The sequence below is a fragment of the Vanellus vanellus genome (genome assembly GCF_965231255.1).
Source record: "Vanellus vanellus genome assembly, chromosome: 8".
Taxonomy (NCBI): Eukaryota; Metazoa; Chordata; class Aves; order Charadriiformes; family Charadriidae; genus Vanellus; species Vanellus vanellus.
In genome coordinates this window covers 24,690,189-24,708,776 of record NC_138913.1, presented here as the reverse complement: position 1 = coordinate 24,708,776, position 18,588 = coordinate 24,690,189, and the positions used below count along the sequence as shown (strand labels likewise).

Genomic DNA, 18,588 nt, shown 5'->3' with positions numbered 1-18,588 from the left:
GGCTCGGCTAACTCCACAGTACACACAAATTTAAAAGATTTACACTCTTGAGGACCCATTCTTCTCTTTTCTCCTAGAGTTGATATAAAAGCATGAAAACTAGACTGATGTACATAAAGTACATTTATAAAACAACCCAGGCTGATCGAGGTCAGTGAGCCTACATCAAGGGGGTTTCTGTATTATTTACTGTAATGCCAACTCCTTCCTCAACTTTCCTAGGACATGTATAATTGCAATACAGAGGTGACAGAAAAATTACAAGAACTTTCATTAACTTATTTAGAGTCTACTGTGACTCAGCTTTCATTATCTCGCCCCACATTCACAGCAGAAAATCCCGTATGTTTTTTCCACCAAAAGTCATAAGTACATGCAAAATATTTGCTAAAGAAGTGTAGTAAATCTTCCTGTTCCATATCATCCAAGGACAACAATAAACTAACAACTGCATTTCTGCTCCCCAGTGGGAAAGCATTTCGCTGCCACAGAACTCTGCCTTACAGTACCTGAAGAAAGTGCCACAGAAACCACATATGGTGAAAAGCCTAAACTGAAACATAACTATGTAGCACTTTGTGGATTAGAGTGTTTACAGCAAAATTGAAGTTGTTTTTAAGTGAAAGATGTAGGTTTCTAGCCCTGTACCGTTATAAAGAAAACTTCTGAATGCAAATCAATATAAAGCTGTCTATCAAGTTCTACAGGGAAATGAAATAAAATAGCTTTGAGGTGTGAATTGCCTCATTCATCTCAACTTTGAAGCCTAACAGTAATTCAAATATTAACACCATTTTACCCATGACAGATGACCTTTTTTTTTTATATAGGAACTGCCTCCTAATATGCTTTACCCACTGTGGCAAGATCCATATAAGGTGGCATAGGACAAAAAATTTCAAAGATATTGATACATTCATGTTCAATTGTACTTCTTATTCTTTTTCATGTTACCTGTCAACATTAAAACTTGTAAGAATATTAGACTGGAAGAAGAAACAAAAGCAAAGAAAAATTTAAAGGGACCAAGGGACTATTAGATCTTTGGGCCATAGCCACAGAAGGAAAAATTGCAAGAACAGTAGTATTGGAGAAGCGAGGAATAAGAATTCCCTGACCCTCCCTTCCCCTCCAAGATTTGAATACTTCCATTTTTGCCATCTCACTTGAAATCCATACATGAAACCAAGTGCTCAGACATGTTAACTTTCCTTTAAACTTATGTATCAGTCTTCCTTGAAGCATTAATTTTACAGCCCAAATCCCAAATGCTTTTGGTATTTCTCATTTTGGAGTCATGCACCACAGTTATACACACAGGCTTACTGGACAGTTTCCATCAGTTTTCACCAGTATTTGAACTAATTTCTTTAGGATTGCATTCCCCCCTTCCATTTTATTTCTTTATTTTTAGGGATAAGAAAGGGAAAAAAAATCCAAAAACCTGGCTGAAATACCAAAATTTTGTAGAAAGCACAATGAGGTCTTGATACTATTTACACAAGAGGAATAGCAATCATTTACAGAGCTGAACCAAAACTAAGCAACTGGTCACTAGGCAAGACACTGCTCACTACGGCCAATTCTTCAACTTCATCATCCGTGACACAGTAATTAATTAAAACAGGCACAGCAAGGCTACAGTATCAAAAGGTCTCTGCATCTTGTTCCCTTTCTTCAGTTCCATATGCAGATAATTCTGTTGCTGTCAGGAGCAGCGACACTGATGTAAAACTAGAGTTTGTTGTCATGAATTGGACCCGCAGGCATTGGAAGGAAACCCACTCCAGGCAAAAGAGGAAAGAGCCCAATATACATGACACTAACTAGAGATGAATACTCAGTCAGCACGGGCACACACAAGGAAAAAAAACTCGCAAGTGTTGTCTCAGCAGTTTGGCCCCACACTGCCATGGTAGTCTGTTCCTCTGCACATCCACACAGCCCTGCAGGATCAGCTGGCAGAGCTGAACGCTTGTTCTGAGTTACACCATGTTGAAATGTGCCTGACAATTGCACAAGACTTACAGGTAATGAAAACAGTAGCCAGCAACAGCCACCATGCATCACACCCCAAAAGTACCAGCTGACAGCCCCCCGGCTACTGGTCACATACAAGAGACCAGGAGGCTGTTTCTGATGCTCTAGGCTGAACCTAGATTTATACTCTGATCACTTGTTCCATGCTAGACCAGCACGAGCAATACTTAAAAGGGGAGGAAAGAGGCAAGGTAAGTAATACTAGAGTTTGGTTCAGCACCCCTTGATGTCAACGGCAGTGCCACTCAGTGACATCAGCAGTCATATAAAAAACAACTAAATATAGTTAAAGACACAACTCCGCTTCATGATTCTGAGGGTATTTAGTAGTTTGAGATTAACACAGCTCTGAACTCATCAGGTCAAACTCATAAGTGAATATTGTTTCAAGAGCATAGCGAGGAAACCCCAGACAACTTCCCACTGTAAAAAAAAGTCAAAATTAACAGAAATACAAATCTAGGAAGGATAATAATTTAGAAACACTTTAAATACCTTAGAGTGACATGCACTTGATTTCAGACAAATACTTGTGATTTTTAGTTGCATGCATACAATTAAAATCAATGGAAGGTCAAACAATTAAAACCCTAAACACATCAAGGAGTTGGTAACAGTATTAAGTGGTCCAAATAGCAGCAAGGGCCCATTAGCAAGCTAATCTAGCCCCCGTGAAATGAAGGGCCATGACAGTATTTCCATTTACACACATGGTTCTTCTGAAGTCAGGAGTGGAAATGGCCTTCTACCCTCTCTCATTTGTTTTTGCTTTACTTTGTTCCATCTGCCTAGACCACAGAAAACGTTCTGGTTGTACCAGGAACAGAGTCTACCTGGTGCTTCCCCCAGGGCAGCAGCAATGAGGAATGAAGAACTGGATTAAAGAAGGTCCACAAGGAAATCCCACCTGAAGCAGCCATTCCCCGATTTCTGAGCACCAGCCATACCCCCCCCCAAGCTGGAAAGCAGCTGAGCTTGCTGCACATAATGCATCCTACTACCCCCTCCCAGACCCCAGCAGTACGTTTAGCAGGAGGGCCTGTATCTTGCTGGGCCATCTTGAGCCAAGATAATGGATTCTGAAATAGATGCAGCTGCAACTGAGGAGAGGCAGGATCCTTTGGTAGATCTTCCAAAAGCCTTTAGGCTGGGACCACAGACCAACAACTTTTGAAAATCAGTGTGGAAACCTTCAATGGGCTCCTAGGTTTGGCAATACTAAATGTATGTTTAATCTTAGGCAAGTTCCTCAGTCCCCACACTTTGTTTCCCACATGTAAAAGAGGAGGATACTTACCTTTTCATTGTTTGCTTAGACTGCAAGCAATTCCTAGTGGAGACTGCCTTTTGCTATGTGTGTTCAGTGTTCTCTGAGAGCCTGGTTTTGATTTTGATCTTATGCACCTGTTACATAAATTAAGAAATCATCTTTCTTCCCTTACATTACTAAAACAAGGCACCATTCACAGTACACTGACCTGATTATGTTTCCCCTTCTTGCTTGTGTTACGCTGTTCCAAACTAACAGCATTACTGATGCTTCAGAGCTAATCATTCAAGATGGACAGAGCAGTCCACCGTGTCGCAGAGCTGTTTGAAGCCAGCTATACACACTGGCAGGCAGCTCTGGCTACGCTCAAATCCACATTTGGAAAGGCCAGAGGCAGGCAGTTAGAACAGAAGCTGGGTTGAGGATGGCAGCCATCAGAGACGCAGCAGCAGCCAAACTGACACGAGCTGGCCCTATTCAGTCCTTGCTACCCAGCTAATGTTTTGGCACCTGTGACAGTGACTCTAGAATTAACTTTCCAAATCTAAGCCAACAGCCCTGCCAACAAACGACATCGACACTTTTCATCACAGTTGGGGTCTATTGCTATTGGAGAAGGCCACAGAGTACGGCAGGTCTGTGACCCACCAAGGGGGAGCTCCCAGCAAGCTTTAGATCAACCAGGTACAGCCAAAACACAGCTACTTTTGGGGGAAGGCAAATGTTTATTTCCCGGCACATCTAGGGCAAACCAGGTTAGGAAGAGTAAATTCGATTACTGCAGCTTGAAACTAAAAACGCAATACTTTAGCCAAATACAACTTTGGGCTGCTCCAAATGGTAACAGATATATTTTTTCCCAGACTTCAAAACTAAGATTAGAAGACTAAGGTCAAGTCTTCTCTGAGCAGAAGTTTGATAGCCTTTCTCTGAAAGCAGTGTTTTCAATCTCTCTTTTTAAAAGCCCTACTCTGTTTTGGGAAGTGAATAGTTTTTCTGCATATGCTTGCCTTCAGACTCATTACACCTCTCCTTTTAACTGCCCATGTAAAAACAGAAGATAATAAAAAGCACGTGCTATTCTGTGCTTCTGAAAAACTGATTCATCTTGTGTGCTGCAAAGAGGGAATATTTCAACTGCCAACACAGGGCAGCCATATAAGATCCTGGGTGCTGTTCCCCACATACTACTTAGCAAGTCACTGTCCCTTCTAAAAACATGACTCAAGCCTTCCAGTTCCCACCTTGTGCATTTCCTTACGGAAGGACAATGGGGCAGGAACAGGGGTTTGAGATTTCATCCTCTGACAGACTCTCAGGACAAGTGATGTGGAGTATAGCCTTACAGTATTTTACAGACAGACATCCATGCTTTGGAGTGGCAAGACACAAGTTCCGACCTGGAAGCAGTAGAAGATGATGTGAATTCAGGCACAGCATCATGCCAGGTATGGCTACACTACTTGCAGCACGGCACTGGATTGCAGCTATCTGCAGCATGCTGGAGCAAGATTAAATCCGCATGGAGACATAAGCATAAACAACCCTGACCTCTAAGCCTTGTTTTTTCAGCCACAAAGCAAGAATAATTTCCCTACATCAGTAACAATTAAACATTGCTCAAAAATGAACACCCCAAAACAGCGATACATTGAACAACAGAGGGTTAAGGGCCAGAGCTACTCTTTAACTGGAAAACTGGAGATCCTCAGGCTTCTTCTGGAAAACCTGTTTCTATTTGCAAGGGACCTAAAACTTTGACCATCTTCCTCTGTTTTCAGTAGCCCGATTTTCTTCTTCTGGCCTACACCTGCAATATAGTGAACTACTTCCAGCAAAGCCCCGGGTGAATATACGTTTTTTTTCAAGTTCGGAGCAAATGCCCCACTGCAGCTCTGAGGCATCCTACTTCATACAAGCCTCATTTCTCTATCTCCATACTGCTGTACTACAACATTGCAGTTTTCCAGTAGCAACCTTGCAACTCAACTGCTTTTGAGAGTTTGATCACTGGAAACCTGCTTTTTCTGCGTGCTCCCCTCTACCATTACTTAGCAAATCTGTGAATTAGTTATTTTGCTTTAATAAGCATGGAATTTGATATCCAAACACTATCCATCTGCTACACAATTCCTTCTTCACAATACTCTAAAATTTACAAAGAAGAAAGAAATGTATTCTTTGGGCTCAAACACCAAATCAAGTTATGATGCATAATGAGTCACCTCATCTTGAATTAACTTCATTCATTCCAGGTGCACTTCATGTCAAATTTATTTCAGACTCAGAGCACATGCAGTTAGTTACAAAGCTCACTGGACTGCATGTGTCCCAAAATTAAGCTGGATTGACTTACAAAAAAAAAATGCTATATCTGTCACTAGTGCAAATGGATAGAGCACTGTTTCAGAGCAGAACAAACCAGAGCAGTTGTCACGTACATGAATGTTACTGCAAAGAAGAAGGTGTTAAGACTAGGAGAAGCAGTAAAAGGCCTGTATTTTAGCGAGGGAGAGTTAGGCTTTGCATTAGGGAAAAAAAAAAAAAAAAAGCAGTAAGGTAATTAAGCACTGGAATAAAAAGCCTAAGAAAGTTGTGAACTTCTGTCACTGATTTAAACACAGCTTATCCTGGCTGCAAGTAACAGGAATGGACCAGATGATCACTTCAGGTCCGTTTCAGCACTATTTTCTATTATTTTATTCTTTCAGCAGCTCTCAGCAGTGTATTTCTCTAATTATACCCAGTTTTCACCAGATTACTCTCCCTTTATTCACATTTCCTAGCGCAAACACCCAGGGCAAGCTGTTCTGGACACTAGCTCCTTTGGCACTATGTTGCTGTACCTTTTGTGAGGATTTGGCCCTTAAGATCTCTCAAGAGTAGAGCTTTAATTTCACAGCACGGATCTTGCTCATTTTACTCCATATTTACCGAGAACAAAGGGAAGACTATGCAAATGCCCTGCTACTTAGACCTGAACAAAGTGGAAGCAAACATGTAGATGTGAATGGGAGACATAATGGTATGAAAAAAGCAGCCCTTTACAAAAGTAAAATGACTTTGTCAGGGTCCCTTTGCACTATGTGCATGGATGATTTGTGACAAAACAAAAAAGTGCTAGCCTAGCACGTCACCCATGTCAGAGATTAGAGCACTTCAAAACCCTCAGTAGTTCAAGCACTTTCTGGAACTTGAAAGGCTTTCTTAGGCAATGCTTAGCTTCTTTATGGCTTTTACACAACTTTGATGTGCACCTAAGAGTGAGGAATCTTAATCTGAAGGCTTTCTATGGAAAATACCCACATTGTATATAAATCACAAAATCTTGTCACCCTGATTAACAGGAGTCAAAAGTTTGCAAAACTTTGTGCCTAAAGTTAAAAGATTGAGTCATTATTTTGATACCCAAATAAGAACCCTGAATTTCTGAGCACTTAGTTACTTTCAAAAGGCTTCTCTAATAATAGCACTGGAGTAATATTTCCAATCATTGACAAAGTGTGGTGTGCAAGGCCGCAGTCAGTTATACAAATGTCACTTCCCCCCATTCTCATTCTGTCTTTAAAGCAGAGATTTAAAGTTCCTTGAAGTTAAGGGATCTGTTGAAACAATCAATTTCTCCTGTGTTACAAAACCTCTTCTCTGAGTGCAAACATGGATGTGTAAACATAAGCTTCATTCTCCCCCCTCACTATACACACTTAACCCTCAGTAGCATTAATGGGAATTATGCATGCATAACGAGCAGAGAATAGTCCCCTTATGAATAGGGCCCTTGTTGGAACAATGAATACATTTAGCCATTAACATCTAGGGATGTGCCGAACTATCCAATTTAACTAGCTACCAAACAAAGCTACCATGACCTATCTGATATTGTCAGGTTCAGAACGCGGCTCTCTGAAATTTGTCTCTCATTTGTTTTTAAAGGACTTGACAGTGGCCTGCACAGCAGAGCGGGGAGGTTTGTCAGAATGAGCTCCTCAGAAAAGGATGGCCCTCCAGAACGGCTGTCACATCCACCATGTGACGGAAGAACTCTGGAGAGGGAAAGACCCCAGAAAGCAGAGTCATTATAAGACCAAAAATCCATATATACATATTTCAAATGCAAATATACGTTAACCATCAGTATTTATGGAAACCCAGTAAGAACACAGAAAGGCAGAATATAGCACAGAATCGTATAAAGCAGGCTAAAAACTACTTATCAAAAGAAACAAGGGGAAAGGCTCATTAAAGACAACTTCTAGGGGAGTAATTTTCTGTCTTCTACAGCTCTGAAGTTCCTATGCAATTGCCTGCCTACACTTGCTCTTTATTCCTATGTCTTAGCTATCAAAACACAAGACAGAACCTGAGGATATTATGTGTACTAATGATACTTCCTGAGACTTTTGAGTCCACAAAGTAACAACAAAATTTAATGGTATCATCTGTGATATTTAAAATTCCTTCATTGTCTTAAGTTCCTTCTGTATTCTTTGAACTAGCGCCTTGAAATTTCACAAGTCAAAACTGTACACATTAATCATGCATGTATGAATACACTAAGAAGGTAATTAATAACCATCCTTTAAAACTGATGTACCGAAAAGAATAAAATAGATGGATTTATTCTCATGAAAGTATATGCATAGTGCTTATCCATAATAGGAGGCAAGGTTGTGCTTGCTCAATCATAAATCATTCGCTAAATACTGCCAAGGTGCTTGGTGCTGTACAACAGCACTTAGAGCCCCAGTGAGGTCCACAACAGTCAAGCATTCTATAAAATCCATCTGTCAGACTGCTAGGGCAAGCCCTGGTCCAGACTAGACCACCCTCAATCCAGAGTGAGCCTTTGGGCATTACCTTACTATAGAAGCACAGAAACCTCTCACCAGAGTAAACCCACCAGAGGCAGCTGAAGTGTGTGCTGAAGAAAGCCAGGGAGTAGTGGAATTGGTTATATTGCATTTCTAAGCTGTGTAGGTTTACTTGCCATCAGATACCACTAGACTACAGGACTCAATACAGAATTGGCAAAGTCTTCTCAGCCACCTGAGTTTCAATTCGACACCCTAAAATGAGGATACAAATACCATCCTTATGTTCTTCTACAGGGTGGTCGTAAGAACCAGCATTGCTAAAGCAGTTCAGACAAAGGACTAATTCCAAGTATCAGCATCGCTACAGAAAATATGTAGCTTTTGAATTGGACAAAATATAGCCCTATAAAAAAGGTATTCTGGACACCTGTTATCTTTCTAACAAAGAGAGCAGTTTAGCACACAGTTCTACTACCCATACTCCACAAACAACACAAGTCAGTTCCCTGTCCAGAATGCAACTAGTCCAGATCATAGTCTCCTTGCACACCTGAAGCTACAGAAGACCACCCTGGGTCACAAAGGACATAAAAGGAGAGAGAATCCTTGTCCTCCTAAGTCTGTACTGTGTAATCCTGTGACCCAGCTTTTAGCTTGGGTCTCAGGTTACTTTTGTAGATCCAAACAGAGCAAGATAATGTGCAGAAATATTTTGCATTTTTCCATCAAATAATACATTGCCTTAAAAAGAAATTAAATCTTTAGTGCTTGGTAGAGGGTGGAAACAGACTTGCTTCCCTATTTTTTTTTTATCCTTAAGAATAAAATCATTAAATATTAGCTAGGTACCTCATTTCATCCACTGCTGCTGCTCTCAGAAGTTACCTTAATGTGAATGAAACGAGCATCTGTAAATATCTCTTTATAGATATCAGGATGATTCTATCATATTAAATAGCAATACCTAGTCAAATTGACAGAGATTGAGAGACTAAGTATAATTCTGTGTCATGGGTTTGGCTGCTGTTTGGAAATTGATTCTGATCCATCAAAATTCACATTTTCCCCTAGAAACAGATGCTGTGCTCTAAACTGGTAAGTGATGAGTATTTATTTGAAGTATTATTAAACATATGCCTCTTTATCATGTCATTTTATGCTTTCATGGGAGAAAGATTCAATTACAAAGCCTTTGCAATACTTGGAACTCTAGTTCTAGTTTTATACCATCTAAAAGCAAAACCATTTTTAAAACAAAATCCATTTTACTGCCCAGGGTGCATTTTACACATATTCTTGCTTTTTACAGATCCTCAGGTTCATGCCAATTTTCATGATTAATCTTTATAAAAGCTTTTACTCATTTTGATGTATTTGTTTTATTGATTTATACAGCAATTATAATCATGCCAACTTTGTTTCCACTCATCACATTAATGTCTTTTCATTAATATTGCCCTTTGTTTAAGAACTGACTGCTCAGCCCTGCAATGCTGGGGTGGGGGAGAGATATTTTTCTATTATTTTCGAATTACAATCTGATGGCAAAACTTCAGTGGCACATAAGGTGCTACAAAGGCAGCTCTTGGGAGGCACCAGTATTTTAAGGATGGATCATTTCTTACTAAGCTTGTTCTCCATCCTGAGATCAAGTTTGACACCAGAATCGCCAGATCTTGAGCTGGCCATTGAAAAAAGAAAAAAAAATATCACTACACAGTCTTCTCCTCATAGGTTTTTGAGAGAATGAAGAGATCACGTGAATTGTAGAAATACTTGGCTCTTTCCCTTGACTCAGTTTGATAACAAGATCGTGTGTTGGGGGAGACTAGGTTCTCTGCTGACTTGGATTCCTTCCCAAGACATTTACAGGAAAGGTTGATCTGAATAACTAAGCCAGTCTTCTACTCACCTGGACCAAATGCTCATGCAAGTCACTGAGGACACTGCTTTTTCTGACTCTCATGGATATGAGAACTACAGATTTCCATCTGGCAGCAGAGCAATGATTCCATCTTTATGAGGCACTAAGTAAGTTTAAACAGATTTTTTTGAGTATAGATTACTCCCAAGAGGGCATTACAGAGCGGGCAGCTGGTCCTACGTCAAACAAATTTAAGGCATGGGAAAAGAAGAGGGGAGAAAAAGGTATTACCGCTGGTGTGAGTCTTGCCTGCATCCACAGTCATCACCAACTTTAGGTTAACACTTCTGGTGACAGTCAGAGCCTGAAGAGCACTACAAAATCCTGAGAAGATTAATGAAGGAAGCGTCCTTACTCCAGAGGAGCCGCATGCTGCAAAAGCATAGCTTTTCTTCTGCTCAGAACAGTTATCACAGCAAGTGCATACTACAGCCCATGATTGCTCAGAGACTCTGAAAAGCCTCCTTCCTCCTTGGGGCTGCCTCTGGATGAGAGGAGTGAAGAAAGGACAACTTTTGGGTTCAGCTTTCAGTTCCTCAGAAACCAAGGCAACTTCTAGTCCTATTCCTCACATAAGAATTAAGTAGAAGTCAGCCTGAAGAAACAAAAGTATAATTCACTGATACTTTGTCTGGCTATGATCTATCTCCCTTTCATAGCAATCTGGCAGCAATACCCCTCAAAATAACATACCATGACACAGCCCGCAGAAGGGGAAACTGAGGCACAACTGGCCTTGCTTTGGGCTATTCAGAGAGTGACAGAGATGGGAACAGAATCCATCTCACATCAGAACAGTCCACTCCCTCCAACAGGTCAACAGTCTGTGGTTTAAACCACCAAGAAATCTGTGTGTCCCTAAATAAGCAAATACTAAGTGTAATAGGAAGAAAACCTTCCATTATAACAAGCTGCAAGTAACGCCAAGGACATTTCACAAGCTTGTTATAGCTCTCAGGATTTTCTAAAAGAAAAAAAAAAAACTTCATGGAAACAAGACTGGATTTCGTGCCTATTCTTAAAATCTTAACCACCCTACAAGTGTTTCTAAGCATTAATGCAGATGCGCTCATCCAGGAATCCCTTCTTCTAAGTGTACCCTTCATATACAGTACCAAAGGGAGTCCCACACAACCATGTATGCAGGCTGACAGTAAACCTAAGTATAAATTGCAGTTCACACCACAGGATTTCAGTCACTCATTCTGATGAGGCAAAAAACTTTCCAAAGCCAATAAAGCAAGTACATTTCACATCTGGCACACACCAGACTTATGAGTGACTTTGACAGAATGCTGCTGTGAGCAAAATGTGTTTCAGCGCTGCACCTTTACCAGGGGAATTACAGTGTTCTCATTACCATGATAGAAATAAAGAGCTGAGTGGTAATAAAAGAGAAAAACAGGAAAATAAAGCGTGGCATGACCCATTTCATAATAAAATGGCTAGTTTAAGAGATATTCTTGGATATATTCAAAAAGGGATCTAGCTCATGCTTTTTCAACACGATGGGAACTTTGCCACAGGCTGAGGTGGGATGAGATCCAGTCTAACACATGCACCACATGCAGCAGGGAGCTTCTGGTAAGAATCTAGGACTTTCCTGGTGCTGTTAAGAAAGCAAAGTAGTTTTAGTGTGCAAATTGTTAATGCATGTCCAGCCCTGCTACAGGTTATTTAGTACATATACATGGCAATGAATGCTTCTGCTGATTTAAAGTGCAGGATGACAGCAAAGAAGCTCTTAGTAGGACAAGATCTGCCCTTCAGAAGCGAGTCCCTGAGTGCAACCTGGGCAGCTTCTGTGCTCTGGTAAAGCAGTAGAGCAAAAAGATAAGGAAATCGCCCTTTTGGTAGTCCTCAACAAGACGGTTATTTAGAAGGCAAAGAGTTCTGAGAACTCTTTCACAAATGGCAAATATTTTCCTTGCTTACCAGAAGTCAGCCCAATTCTATCTCTATCCTTATACATTTACAGACTTTTTTTTTCTTTTTGCACAATCAGACACTAGTTAATAATCAAGAGAGACAGAACTGAGTCTGTATAAACAGAAAGGATATTCTTGTGGTTACAGGATTACCAAAAGAATCAAGAGTACTACTTTTATTCTGGTTCTGCTACAATTCACTGCCTCAACCTGGACAAGCCACAGACTCCAGTTGGGTTCATTCAGTTTTCCTACGGTGAATTTGGAAAGCAGTGACAGCCAACCTCCACTGTGCTCCATGCCACAGAAAAGCCCGTGAATAAATGGAACTTTAAACACAGTCTGTGCCAGTGTGCAGTTACACTGTAATATAACCCAGGGCTCACAGGGTATTGCTAACGGCAGCCCCATGTCAGGGAAGAATACCATACGTAGCAGTACACATCAGATTTGAGATATCTAGACTCCCTGGAACCAAAGGCTTAGTCCCCTGGCAGGATTAACACAGCCCTTCACTCTTGGAGACTGCATACAATTCTCTCTCATCAAAATGTTAACCGAAGAACTCCTACAACAACATCCCAGCTCAGCCTTGTGATAATCAAAGTACAAGACTGGGAACATATTACCTCATTTTCCAGTCTGGGAGAAGACACAAAAAACCCTTCCTCTGAATCACAGCCAAGGCAGCCATACCTTTACCTGACCAATCTGTTTGCTATTTGCAGCAAATTACCCTTGAAACATTCAGTTTGTTCCAGAAAAACTGACTACCAAATAGCAGCACAGACTCCGCTAGTGGAGGTGAAAGTCTTACAGACAGACCAACGAGATTTGCTGCTCAAAAATACCTTTTGCTCTGACCTCTTACCCATCTTTCCTAGTCCTGCACTTGTTAATAGATTAGATTAGGAAAAATATCCGATATCTTTTGAGGAAACTACAGAAGAGAAATTTAAGAGAAGGATCCTCAGCATCTCTAAGTGCTCTCTTGCAAAGGTGATTTTTCAGAAAGGTTCCCACCAGATTCACATCACATCTTAAAAATGAAAGGATATTCTCCCCAGGAGTCTTCCTCCTCCACGTTGCCAATTCATTTTATACAAGAGGCTGGCAGGTCCTGCCCAATGCCACTCTCTGTCTCACTGTAGGTCATGCTGATGTCCCTCTCTAAACTCACCTACCCGCTTAGGGACAACAGCGACCTGTCTGCAGATCACGTGTAACACAGGGAAGCAGCCACCAGTCCCCATGAAGCTTGTATCCAGGATCTGTCAGTGTATCCGGGGTGCGACTTCAGCACCCACAACCACAACTAATACCACAGAAGGCTGTAGGCTACAAACGCTCCCAAGTATTTAAACGTAATTTTATTGTGGGTGAAATGGGTATCACCCATAGGAGGAGACAGAACATACACACCTGACAGTCTACCTGCTGATCCCACACCTGGCACTAGGCTGGACCTCTCTCCAACTGAGCTGCTGATTTTCCTGAAGGTTATAAGAACTTAATAATCCTTACGACTTTAACCTCTGTCAGATTTGTTGTATTAGCCTATAAATACTGGCTTAAGCTTAGCCAAAGGCTTTCAACAACTTTGTGATTGAAAATATCTAGTAAACAGATAACAGGACTGCAAAAGTTCTATTTTCTAAAGAAAACAAGCCAAAACCAACATGCAGACAACTGAGGAGCACCCCAGTGCATACGCAGGTCTGGCCCACACAAACAGAAGTTAGCAGGAAGCTCTCCACAGGCTTTATTCAGTGCTGGATTCAGCTGAGCACACTGCTTTCCAGTGTCACCCCCAGCTGCCCACTGCTCTCTCCTCTTCTACTTTAACTGACAACTGTCTGGTCTTCAGAGGAGATGCTTCAACATTTGTGTGTTGCTAAAATGTGTAATAAAATGAGCCTCAATGTCCAAGAGAGAAAGAGTTTATGTGTAGAGGGAGTTGTATTAAGATATATTCACTGATAACAGCTGCCAGATGAAAACACTGGAAAACACTTCAGTACTTAATTAAGAGGGCACAAGACAGGAGGCATTACTGCCTGGCAAGATATTGAAACACGCAAGCTTTGGTAGAGCTGAGTATACTTAACAAACCGGGAAAATCAATATGCACCACTTTTCCTCAGCTTTCCTCTGCTCCTATCATCCCCTTCAAAAGAAACCTTTATCAGCTAAAATTTAAAAGGGTATTACCCTCCCTCACCTTCTCTCATGCTATTTATTTTCTGAGAGCTTGTTATTCAATAGGGAAGTTCAATATGACACAAGAATACAATTAAACCTCTCTGAAGCATCACAGCATCTACGCCTTCCTTCTGGCAGCGCACAATTTTCCCCAAGTTTCATCTACAGTACTAGAATTTTATAGAAGATATAAAAACAATCAATTTAGTTGAAGTTTGAAGAACTTATTCCAGAAAAAGCTGAGGAAAGACAGTTAAGCATGCATCAAAATGGATGAAAAGCCTTGTTTTACCTCTTAGCTTTCATATTTAGCTCTCAAAGACAAGTGTGATCTGATGCCTCTGTCAGCACAAGAGAACAGTACAATAATTCAAGCTTCAGAAAGCCATTCCTGCAAATCTTTTCTTGCCACAAAATGAGAAACAATTCACTGCTCACGGACAACTTTATAGCCCTGTGTCATCTTAACTACTTTATGCAAAGCGAAGGTAAAGATCCCCAGCACTGTGCAATCGTTTAAAGCCATAAGAGTTGCTGTATGAGATCAGCCCAATGGCCTATCAACTCTAGCCCCCAAGACAGAAACCCATGCCAGAAAACATATCCAAAACTCATTTAAGATAAGAAGTCTTTCCATCAAACTCAGCATGCTTTGAACTGAACTGCTTTAAAAAAAAAAAAAAAAAAAGTGAAAAAATCATAAAGCCACAACCCAAATTGACATTTTACCACCACACACCTACAGGCAATTGTGCTACCATAAGGCAGCTACAGATTGTTTTACGATATTGACAGTCTTCCCTTATTTATTCTGGTTCTTGTAAATATTTTCTTAAAACATGTAAAGGTCGGGGATGTCACTTCATTAGATAGATAGATACGTGGTCACTCATAAGAGTTTAATCTTTTTGACATTATAATGTACTTTATCCCCTTACAATGAATTCTACAGGGTAATGTAGAACACGCAAAAAAAAAAAATCTTTTCTTATTATGTGTGTGTTACTTTTCCATTTCATTGCTATCACGCATTGTATGAAACAGCAGATCTGATCAACTTTCACAACTATTGAAGTACCGCAGACTGACTGCTTAACTAAGTAAACCCTGAGTTCTGTTGACTGTGTCCTTCCAAGGTGTTACCTCTGCCTTTCCTTATGACAACGTTCCTGAATTCATCTGCAAGGTAACTCTTCCTAATTCAGAAGTTACAATGCATTCACCAGCCTGCCCGAGGATCCCTACATCTGGGGAGCAAAACATGCGGTCCTTAACGGCTCGGTTACTAATTTGCCTTCTGAGAAAGGGATCCTCTACAGAAGGAAGCCTCTGCTTTAAGTCCTTGGCAAAGGGATCACACCGGTCTTAAACGCGGGAGGGGAAAAAAGGGCTGGTGGCGATCAATAAGCAATACCCGCACAATGTAAAAACCGAGGAGTCATTCTGGTCTCTTTTCCTAGGAAGTCTTTTAAAATGATTTCACTAAGAGGCGTGCCAAATCCGCTTAGTTCCCCGCTACCTGTGACCGGCAGGAACGCCGGCGCTGGACGAAGGGAGCCGCGGCGCACCGGCTTTTGGCAGGCAGTCGCGCAGCCCCCGACGGCGGCACCGGGGCCGGGGGAGAACCCCGGGACGCCGCCGCCCGCGGGGATCCGAGGGCGCAAGCGGAGGCGAGCCCGGCCGGCACCGGCCCCCCGGGGCCCGCCCGCAGCAACGCGCGCCCCGCGGCACCCCCCGGCGCGGAGAAGCCACCCCGCGGGTGGGTCGATACTGACCGGCCGTGGGCACGTCGGGGACCAGCTTGAGGGGCCCGATCTGCCGCAGCTGAAACGCCGTCCGCACTTCGTGGCAGCTGGGGGACTTGCCCGCCGCCACCCCGCCGCACAGCCCCGCCGTCGCCGCCGCCAGCAGCCACAGCCCCAGGACCCCGCGGCTCCCGTCGGCGGCCATCTCGCACCTCCGGCGGGCCGGGCCGGGCCGGGCCGGAGCGCTGCGGGGCGCGGGCCGTGTGCCGGTGGCGGCCGCCAGTCCCGGCGGCGGCGGCGCTGCCCTCGCCCGCCTCCCGCGCTCCTCCTCGGCGAGTGCGGCCGCCGCCGCCTGCCCCCGCCCCTCCGCGCCCGCCCGCGGGGTCCGAGGGGCGCCACCGCCCCCCGCTCATTGGCTTCTGCCGCGATGGGGGGGGGTGGGGGGGGAGAAGAGAGAGGGAGAGAAGGGAAAAGCCCTGAGGGGCGCCCTCGGTACGGCCGCACGGGCACCGCGCCCGCCCCGGCCCGAGGGCTTCAGCCTCCAGCAGCGCCCGTGGGAAGGGGGTGCTGGAGACCACCGGCCTGCCCTGGCCACCACCAGCCCCCCCGCGCTAGCCCGCGCCTCTGCTGCGCTGCCTTGCGGGAAGTGGAACACAAAAGTTTTTACAGAGCATCGGTGCAGTCTCTGCAGGCCACAGAGCCCCAGGCAGCAGGTCTGGGTCAGCCTGGGTCCTGCCGGGTCTGGGGAGAAGGGAGAGCTATGCCGGGGAGACACGCTCTCTCAGAGGAGGGCAGCACGTGGTTATCAAGGAAAATAGGTGCGGGATGCAATCAGAGCAGTTAGATAGAGCAGCACAAGTTGGAAAAATCACGCACAGTTTGCTTCCATTCTGAAATTCCTAGCAGATGACATGGAGTCCATGGAAGAGTCTTTGAGACAAGTGTTAACTCCAGCCAACAATCACTACAGAGACTAGAAAAAAATTGCACCAGGAAACACATCCATATGTACCAACTGCATATGTAAATTGCAGATTTGTACAAAAGCCAGTAGCAGTTACATCCTATATTGTTTTGGGGGACATAGAGCCTTCCTCAGGCTAAGACCACCTTGAGAGCAGCCGGTGTCACCATCAGAGAGGTCCTCTGCAATCTTTTCACTGCCCTAAGCATGCTTTGGTATCAACTGCTTCACCCCACATTTCAACGTAGAACTATGCTCAGCTTCCATGAATATTTCACAGACACACTCAATTTCCAGAGAAGCCAAAGCCCAGAAGTTTCCCCCACGCAGCCCCATTTGCACAGTACCTTTCAGGCACACAGAGCACGTTACGCACCACAAGAATTACTATTGTTTGAGGCCATTATGTCCAATTTCTTTAAGGTTACTTGCAACCCTCAAGATGCTTCTAATGTGCTCCTGGAGCAACAGGGGAACCCACCTGCAGCTAGTTTAGCTATTATATGTTCCTATAGGTAGTAATGAGAGGCTGAGCTCTGTGCTGTAGATAGTTGCCCGAGTTGTATTTTAATAGCTAGAAGTGCAAATCCTTTAAGCAATTTGCTTGTACTAACTTTGTTACTATCAAGACAGCAAGAGATTAATTCTCTTTTTTGAAAAAAAAAAAATATCCAATTTTACTCAGAACATTTAACTTGTAAGCTAGAAAACAAACTGGAAGAACAAACCAGCCATATAATCAGGCTTCTACATTCAAAAGCAGAGAAAGTCACCTTAGAAACCTCCTGCTCACCCAGGTCGGAGCTGCACTTCTTTGCTCATCCTGCAGCTCTCAAAGGTCACCACAAGGGCCCAGGACAGCGCACCCCAAAGGGCTGATCCGCAGGAAGTGCAGAGCCCACAGGCACTGATACAGGTTAACTTTGTTTTCAGCTTGATACAGGTTATACTGCCAGCAAGGTTTATGTTACATACACATGCATGCACTAACAGGATCAGACCCCAAATTGAGGTGGCACCAGGTAGATTAAGAGAGATACAAGGGAATAGTCAGCATCAGTGAATGCACTATTAGCATCCTTAAGGCACAGCACCCTGGCGGCCTACCTCTTGTCCGGCGGCTGGTTTTATGAACCCAGGGAAGAGGAACAAGTTGCCCCAGTTGCATTTCGTGTAAACTCAGGCTCAATCCGAAGAGACTTTATTCAGACAATACTCCCATTGACTTCAGTGGGAGTTCTGCCAGAAAAGAAATGGCAGGATGATGGATCTGACGAATAATTTATTTGACGAATAACAGCATTATTTGGCATATACATTATTCTATGAATAGCATCTAATCAGTCCTGTGCAAGAGCCTGAGGCATTTAATTCAGTGGGATTTTTGCCATTGTTTTCAGTGGGTGGCAAGTTCAAATCCCAAATGGCTAATCCTTTCCTAACATGACTGTTATTTTAGTGCCTCATCTTTATATGATGGGTGTTTTATTTCTCACCTGTCTTTTTCAGGCTATGTTAAGTCATCTTACTTATCTGTATCTTTTATTTGGTCCTCATATTGTTAGTAGAGGACAGTCCACTATGTTATCTTCTCCAGTTCCCCTCCTCTCCTCAAAATCCTGCTGAGGAACCCGAACTATACATGTACACAAAAACAACAAACAGCCTCAGTGTCAGTGAACTGGAATGTCCATATATGTA

At 43.0% G+C, this 18,588-nt stretch overlaps 1 protein-coding gene across 1 annotated transcript in view; it reads right to left on the bottom strand.

The window, feature by feature from the left end:
• Window positions 1–16,128, bottom strand: part of LOC309675052 (glypican-5-like) — a gene marked incomplete at its 5' end in the record, with an annotated part of 391,179 nt that extends 375,051 nt beyond the window's left edge. Inside the window, one exon of the mRNA XM_082487256.1 lies at window positions 15,954–16,128. Within this exon, the coding sequence (XP_082343382.1) occupies window positions 15,954–16,128 (175 nt within the window). The remainder of the gene's footprint in view (window positions 1–15,953) is intronic.
• Between the last annotated feature and the right edge of the window lie 2,460 nt (window positions 16,129–18,588).